The sequence below is a fragment of the Chinchilla lanigera genome, unplaced genomic scaffold (assembly GCF_000276665.1).
Source record: "Chinchilla lanigera isolate Chin_1 unplaced genomic scaffold, ChiLan1.0 scaffold00010, whole genome shotgun sequence".
Lineage (NCBI taxonomy): Eukaryota > Metazoa > Chordata > Mammalia > Rodentia > Chinchillidae > Chinchilla > Chinchilla lanigera.
This window is the reverse complement of record NW_004955411.1, coordinates 3,257,038-3,264,974: the sequence shown is the minus strand read 5'-3', so window position 1 is coordinate 3,264,974 and position 7,937 is coordinate 3,257,038. Positions and strand designations below refer to the sequence as shown.

The window sequence follows — 7,937 nt, the reverse complement described above, 5'->3', positions numbered from 1 at the left end:
CTCCTCCGGGGGCCTACAAAGCAGGAAGCGAGCCGGCTGGAAGACCGGCACTCCCTGCCCATGGCTCCCCATTTGCCAGGGCCCTCCCTCGGGGGGCCTACGAGGCAGGGAGCGAGCTGGTCCAAAGACAGGCGCTCCCTGCCCGGGGCTCCCCGTGCGCCTGGGCCCCTCCTTCCAGGCGCCTACGAGGCAAGAAGCAAGCCGGCCGGAAGACGGGCGCTCCCCGCCCGTGGCTCCCCGTGCACATTGGTTTTCATTTAGAAGACATAGTATTTGAACCTCTGAAGTTGGGCCTGCATTTCCTTCCCCACTTACAGGCCATAGGGCTTATAAGGGCTCTCACAGCCTGAGTTTTACTAGCTGCAGACACATTGCAGCTCAGCATGTTCTTGCGGTCCTAGCTTGGAAATCTTAAGGGCATGGAAGATAAGTAATTACAACACCCCATAACTGTTCATTTATTTAACTTACATTACACATGTAGTTTTGAGTAAAATGGTTACCATCAGTATAGTTGCCAAAACACACAATTTTGTTCTGATCTCAGCAATTATCAAAGGATGATTATACCAGCACGCAGGAGCTAAAATAAAAAGGCCACATGAGGGAAAGCTGCTATGGCTTGGCTGTTTCTGCTCAAAGCAGATCTAAGCCTCACAGTGTTGGTACAGTAGAGCATGTGAATCAGTAAATTGGTTACATGGGTGATGTGTTGTTCTATGGTATTTTAAAAATGTCTTGCTGGACATGGTGGCACACTCCACCATGTAATCCCAGCACTCGGGAGGCTGAGGGAGGAAGATCGTTCCAAGTTCGAGGCCAGCCTGAACAGCATAGCGAGACGGTGTCTCAAAAAGACCAAAACAAAAAAAGTCTTAATACTGCTAGAGGCAACGGAGTGTCTTAATATGAACATTTTGTCTTAAAATTAACAATTATGAACATTTTAAATATTATTTAATATTATTTAAAATGTTCATAATTGTTAATTTTCAATACAGTGGCTCTTTTTCAATGGTTGCCAAATAGGTGCTGTGACATTTTCTGTCTGGTGCTTTGGAACACCAGTCTCCCCTTGAAACCACCTGTTTTAAGCAGAAAGGTCCTGTGATTTTGGGGGGGGGATGGTCAACTTAGAGGGTGACTGGGACACAGCCAAGTGCTCCAACACTTGCATGGATGCCTGCAGCAACATTCATGTCACCTATTGTCCCCAAATGGCAGCTCTCAAATTCAGAAAAGCCATTACTCAAGAAGTATTTGTAATTTGGGATGAACCCCACTTGTCTAGTTTTCCATAAGCCACTGCACTTCCCACCAAGTGCTGTGACCACCTTTTCTAATTGCAGCTTCCTACAGCGGTCATGTGCTGTAAGTACTCGTTAGCCACCCCAGGTTAAAAACCAACGAAGTTCTCTTCCTTTTATAACAGTGACTGGTAATAGGCCTCCTCATGGGGATCCACACCAGGTTCCCAGATGGCACCATGTGTACGTTATAGAGACATGATGTGCACCAGTAGGCCAGGCCACTGTAACATGGCAGGTACAGTCAGTGACACTAGGAAGTCGCACTCCCTCTGAGCATGCATGAAGACTAGTAGTGGCAGCACACTTCAGGGTGAGCAGGGGTTGTGTGTGGGATGTGAGCCAGTGTGGCCTACGGAACTCAGCGTGAGTCCACACCAGTCAGCTGTCATTTCTCTGGCACTGCTCAACAGCAGTGTCCTGAGGATTGCCTCAGTGTTGGGCCCTGGTGTAGAGCGCATTGGAAGCTCTTGGCTGTTGAACCACCAGGGACTGGAGGGACCTCAACTTGGTTAAAACCTTACGTAGTCACTTGCCTAGAGATGTACCAGAAATGGAACCACTCTATACGGAAGCTAACCTCAGAGGCCCTTCCCTCAGGCTGCTGCAGTCCTGCTCAGCCTTCTACCTCTGCCCACTTCCCATCACCCTTATGAATGGGGCCTGTCTCCCTCTTGAAACCACCTGTTCCAAGCAGAAAGGTCCTGTGATTACTTCTGCCATCCTCTCAAGGGCGACTGAGACACATCCAAGTGAGAAAGAGGTAAGACAGGGCTCACCTTTGCCTGCTCTGCAGGCAGGGCCTGTGGATGACTGAGGTCTGCTCTGGAGTGGGCCTCTTCAACTCCAGGCATTTTATGACAAACTTACATATTCCTTGATCCCATCAACTCTGGTACTGTGATCTCAGTTCACCAGCCTAATTAAGTTGTGTAGTTTATTGGGTATTATTTACCAAAATAATACTTCTTTAATCTCACCATTTGCAGGTAACCAGTTCAGTATAACTTTCTAGTTTTATTTCTAAGTACATATGCATGTATAAATATTTGTACAAAACTACCATACCATAAACACCATCTATAATGGTGTTTAGATCTCTTATTTGTTGTCCACATAGATACAACACTTACTTTTCCTCCTTGGATATAACAAAATTTACTAAATTTTCTGTCACTGGACATTTTTGTTTTATCAATTTAGACATTATAAAACAATGCCTCCAGCAACATGTTTGTACATCTATGTCTGTAAGTTACTAAGTAACTACTCTAAGTTACTTCCTTAGATCAAGTTCTAAGGACGGAATTGCAAGTGTTACGACATAAGTGACTTTAAAGCCTTAAGGTGTATCTGCTACATCTTGCTTCCACACAAATTCCTCCATGTAGCCACTGCCCAAGCTACAGCTCTCCGCACAGGTGAAGACAGCCAGGACGCCCCAGTCCACGCTCTTGCCCAGTCTGTCTGCTTTCAGGTGGTTCAGCAGCTGCGGCATGACCTGAGGAGAGGGAAGCTCGGTGAGAACACTCCTTCAAAGCAGGGAGTGCCACAAGCTCTCAGAATTACACGGCACCTGCCGCACTACGACGCTGGCCCACATGCACCCACTCCATTGGTAAAGTTTTCCAATACCCAAAAGCATAAAGCAGGGTGATTATCACTAAAATAATCCGTACCTGGAATTCAAATATTCTCTTGGCACCACAGGGACAATCTGGAATATCCTTGTCTTGAGGAATATTTTTACCAGAAATCCAGATGGGCTCGATACCTCTGCCGTATCGGAGAATCTAAAATCAATGAGGACCACATTCAAATACCAGCATGTCATCTAAGTGTTTTCTATTGGTCACATGTCATCTGATGATCACAGAGCAACTGCGTGTGCTCCTACACTTAACGAAGCATTGACTCAAGAGACTGTTTTAGGGCCGGGGATATAGCTCAGTGGCACAAGTGCCTTTCTGGCAAGCACAAGGTCCTGAGTTCGATTCTTGGTACCCAAAAAAAAAAAAAAAGAGACACTTTTACAGTATGCGATGATAATGTGTTCTCCACTTCCTCAAAACATTATCTCAGTTTATTTCCTCGATAATACTTTTTCTACCTAGGATGTTAGAATTTAAATCTATAAATATACTGTAAAGGAACCAAGAACATGCCCATTACCAGGTTCTACGTAAAGGCACTGAGTTGGTACCTTCATATACATGTAAGGAACCTTATACATTTTAAAAAAGACAATACCTCCTGAAATGTGGTGTCTGCATTCATCTTACAAATGGGTAAATTCATTCTGATTAGTTTTCTGTAACAGTTGAGTAGTTTCCTCATGATTTATTTTGGGTAAGAATAGCCTTCTCAGTGTTCAGGACATAGGATTCTCCCTCTAAATCCCTCGCCACTTACTTGATCCACTGACTGGTTTTTAGGAATGGAGCTGAGTTATCTTTATTGATTTGTATTTATGGTGAAGTAAGTTAATGGAAAAAATGTGTTTCATACCAAGGTATCTACTGGAAAACTAAGCCAGACAGACAGACAGACAGACGCCATATAGATACAAATAACGTCAGTAGTGCCTAAACCCCATGCATCTTAGGGAAGATCTCATCCAGCTCCCACCCCTGATGCTTCCTTTAGAAAATGATTCTTCTATGATGAACAGTTTATTAAATGGAACATAACTACCAACATCCTTCTTTGTGGCCCATCTGTCTGAAGAGTATCTGTAATAAAATTTTTAAAAGCCTACTTTTACAGGCTCCAAAGGACTATACTAGCTTTCCTATAAAGAGTTACTTCTCAGGGATTACGCTTACAAAATACAGCTAAAAAAAAACCACACACACAAAACACAATGCAGAGGTATAAACTCCACCTTACCTGCTCTGGTTCATGGGCTATATGAGTTTTAAACTTCTGGAATATGTTATCTTCTCTAGATTCATGCTTGGCCATGGAATCCAATTCTTCTTCAGGTGTTTCACCTGAAAAATCAGTTATGAAAAATGTGAACCATCTCCAAGAATGCAGGGAACCCACTTTTTCCTAGGTAGCGTTCCCTTTTTATTCATGCTCATTTCCAGGTGCCCCACACATTATATAATTACTGTGCAGCTGCCTCTACTCTTCTCTTTAAACCTTCAAATTAAAAGAATGGGCCCAAGTCAAGAGTCTCAGGACTATACCCAGCACATCAAACATCCAACAAATCTGGGCTCTTGTTATCATTACTCTCCTCAATATGCCTGCACTCTTATTTCCAGTCTCCTATGTCTCACTTCTTTCCCCACTTTATACTCACTTCGCTCAGTTATCTAATGCAAGCTCACGGTGTCCTGCTCTACATTCATTCTTGGAATTCTGGCCATCCTGAGCCACTGGTGTTCCCAAGAGGCTGGTGGCTGACAGTCTATAAGGTATATCACAACATAACTTGGATGTCTTGAATCAGATAACCTGAATGAGAATTCCACCACTCTGATGAGCATGGAAAAACATTAATTAATGGTGTTCTCTGGCACAGCCATGATCCACAGAAAAACAATAAATGCCTTCAGACCGATGCTCCAATAGGTGTAAGAGCAAAGTTTCGGTGTGACCTTTAGGATATTTCAATGCCTTCTCGGGGTCTACTGTGTCCTACCAATTGCTTTTATCCAGGAATTATTACACAGCTACTTGCAGGAATCATTTTTCCCCCTTCATTTTATTTTGGACAATTTTAAACATATGCAGAAGCAAAAACAGTATAGTCAATCACCACATACCAACAATCAGCTTCAACTAAAATTTCAAGTCCCCCAATTCAGTTAAGTAAGTCCTACTCATGTCTGTATTAAGTCCTATTCATATTCAGTAATTCAGATATGTAAGTCCTACTCATATCTGTATTAAGTCCTATTCATGTTCAGTAATTCAGATATGTACCCTACACCAATTTTCAGTCAGATTAGAATATTTATAAGCTATAATTTTGAACCCATAAACTTAAACACATTTTATGTGTTTTAATCTACTGCAGTTTCTATTCTTATGGGTAGAAAACACCACACTGTTTATCTTGTGTGCCTTCTTATGACGTAACTGATGTAGTCTTTGATATATCCTTGATCTGTTATGACCATCTTCCAACATTACCTGAATATTTATTGGAATCAATCACTTCTCCGAAGAGACTGCGGCTTGTTTTAGGAAGAAATGTTATGTATGCATTAGAAATACCCAATGCTACTGAGCTAATCATTATTTCTAAGCCTCTGTAGTGGGTGGAACACATGAGTTCATCATGATACTTCCAACAAAACTAAGACTGACAGGGTTTTTATTTAATCTTACATATCTATGTCAGCTTTCTCTGAGGCCCAATACACTACCATAGTGACTCATCTGCTTTCTTCCCCAAGATACAACCATTTCAAAATAATGGCGACACTACCAACTTTTTTGTTTTTTGTACCGGGAATCAAACTCAGGATCTTGCGCTTGCCAGGCAGGCGCTGTGCTGCTGAGCTATAATCCCTGGCCATCCCACTATTTATGAAGAACCTAATACTCTCTCTTTTCATTGTACCCTTCTGGTTTTTTCCCTACCTTTAATAAATATGGGGGCTGGGGATTTAGCTCAGTGGCACAGCGCCTGCCTGGCAAGCGCTAGGTCATGAGTTCGATTCCCAGTACTGGGAAATAAAGAAAGAAAGAAGAAACTTTCCCACCATTTATGCTTGTTTCATTCAATTCTTTGTTCAGGACAGAAAGAATTTAGAAATCACACCTAGAAAGGGACTAGCACCCCCAAATCCACTAACAGTACAGTTTTCTTAACATACTACGCCCTTTCTTTCTAGCATAATTGTTCACCTACTGAAATTGTGAAACTGACTCCTTACCCATGCTTTCTACAATGTCAGAGTCTTCTTCCTTTTCTACAACTTCAGGCATAATCTCATCTTCCGTTTCTATTACAATTTCAAATTCTGGAAAAAGGAAGTTGTGGTCTGGAACTGTATGGTCCACCTGATCTGAAACAAAAAAGTTACTATTATCACAAATAGCAATTCAGTTGTGAAAGTGGTGTACAAGTTTTCTATTTCTAAAGTGTAACTATACATTGCTTGATATGTTCTGAGATCTGTGTCGTTGAGTGGTGCCACCTTTAGAACATCAGAATGAACTAAAAAATCCTAGATAATATGGGTTAATCACTCAACATAGCCTCATGAGGTAACCAAGGGACATGACAAACACTAGATGTGTAAGACTGCTGCCAGTGTAACAGAGCAAACCATTTTTTTTTTGGTTTTTCTCCAGTACCGGGAACCGAACTCACGACCTTGCGCTTGCCAGGCAGAAGAGCAAACCATTTTATAGTACAGTTTTCCTAACAGGAATATGTTCTAAACCAGTAACACAGCTACCTATCACCAAGTACTGCATGTTGCACAGGATTGCACAGGCTACGCTTTTACACTACTGGCAGCACAGTAGGTCTGTTTATATCAGCATCACCACAAATATGAGCAATGTGTTATACCATAACATCAGATCACTGCTGCATATTCCATAGAGTAAAAGTTTTCCCTATTAAATTAATATATACAGTTGTAATATTTCAGATTATGGGATATAATGCGTATAACACTTTTATCACATAAGCTCATGAGGGTGCCCATGCTATTTTCTAGTTGTTATGTAGTAAAAATGCCTGTATTAAGGCAAAGCTGGTCACAAAAACTGATTTAAGAGTTCAGAGCTGCTGTTTATATTATAAAGTTATAAAATTTTTGAAAGTACAGTAGTGCTATAACTTTTCTGACTGTAACTTTGGAGTTAAACTGGAAATAAAATATTTGGGTTGACAGAAACTCCCAAACTGAACTGAGATTTAGAAGGAAGCCTTACCCTGTGTGCAAGTCTGCTTATGTACCAACCTCCAGTCTATCGTCTGATGCTCCTTACTGCAGTAATGTGCCTGGTGGCATCTGGAGCATGTTTTGGGGGCTAGGCAGCCACACACCCTGCACAGGTGAGTGCCAGACTGGAGCTGGAGACACACAGATTCTCCTGCATCTGGGGGACGGTTCTCAGAAGGTGGCTCAAATGAGTAAAACTCATTTTTCCTGGGCAGCTGATTCCTAAAAACTAGGAAAGAGAAAAGTATGAACATTCTCAGGGAACCAAAATAGCAATTCAAACACCTGAACCTGTAAGGTTCATTTTACATCCTGTAAAATGAAAAACTATTCAACTAAAAATATAAAATAACCGCTTTCAGGGAGCTTATCCTTCAGAGACAAGAAAACAAACAAAACAGAAAAAAAAGGGGGGGCTTTTAAAATCTAATAATTAAATTTCGTCAGGTACAAGTAATTAGGTGTGCTTTTGGAGCTGATTCAAGTAATCAAGTTGATGACAGGATTAATCGTTAACCAGAACCGATTTTCTAAGAGACAACATTTATGTGAACGTAACCATCCAAACTTAGTACCCGTGGAGTAATCGGAAGGCTGGGTCAGGCAACGGCGTGGGCACGGACGAGCCGACGCCGTAAACTCGAAGACGCCCGAGAGCGCTCCAAGGCAGCCCCGGACCTGGGGCAGCCACCTCCCGCCACCCTCCCGGACG

General features: G+C 42.2%; 1 protein-coding gene across 1 annotated transcript in view; it reads right to left on the bottom strand.

Annotated features, from left to right (window-relative positions):
- Positions 1-2,289: 2,289 nt before the first annotated feature.
- Pdcd2 (programmed cell death 2) overlaps positions 2,290-7,937 on the bottom strand; it is a gene marked incomplete in the record, with an annotated part of 6,074 nt that continues 426 nt past the window's right edge. The window contains 5 exon segments of the mRNA XM_013510897.1: positions 2,290-2,808; positions 2,987-3,100; positions 4,197-4,300; positions 6,203-6,334; positions 7,215-7,454. Coding sequence (XP_013366351.1) covers positions 2,650-2,808; positions 2,987-3,100; positions 4,197-4,300; positions 6,203-6,334; positions 7,215-7,454 — 749 coding nt within the window.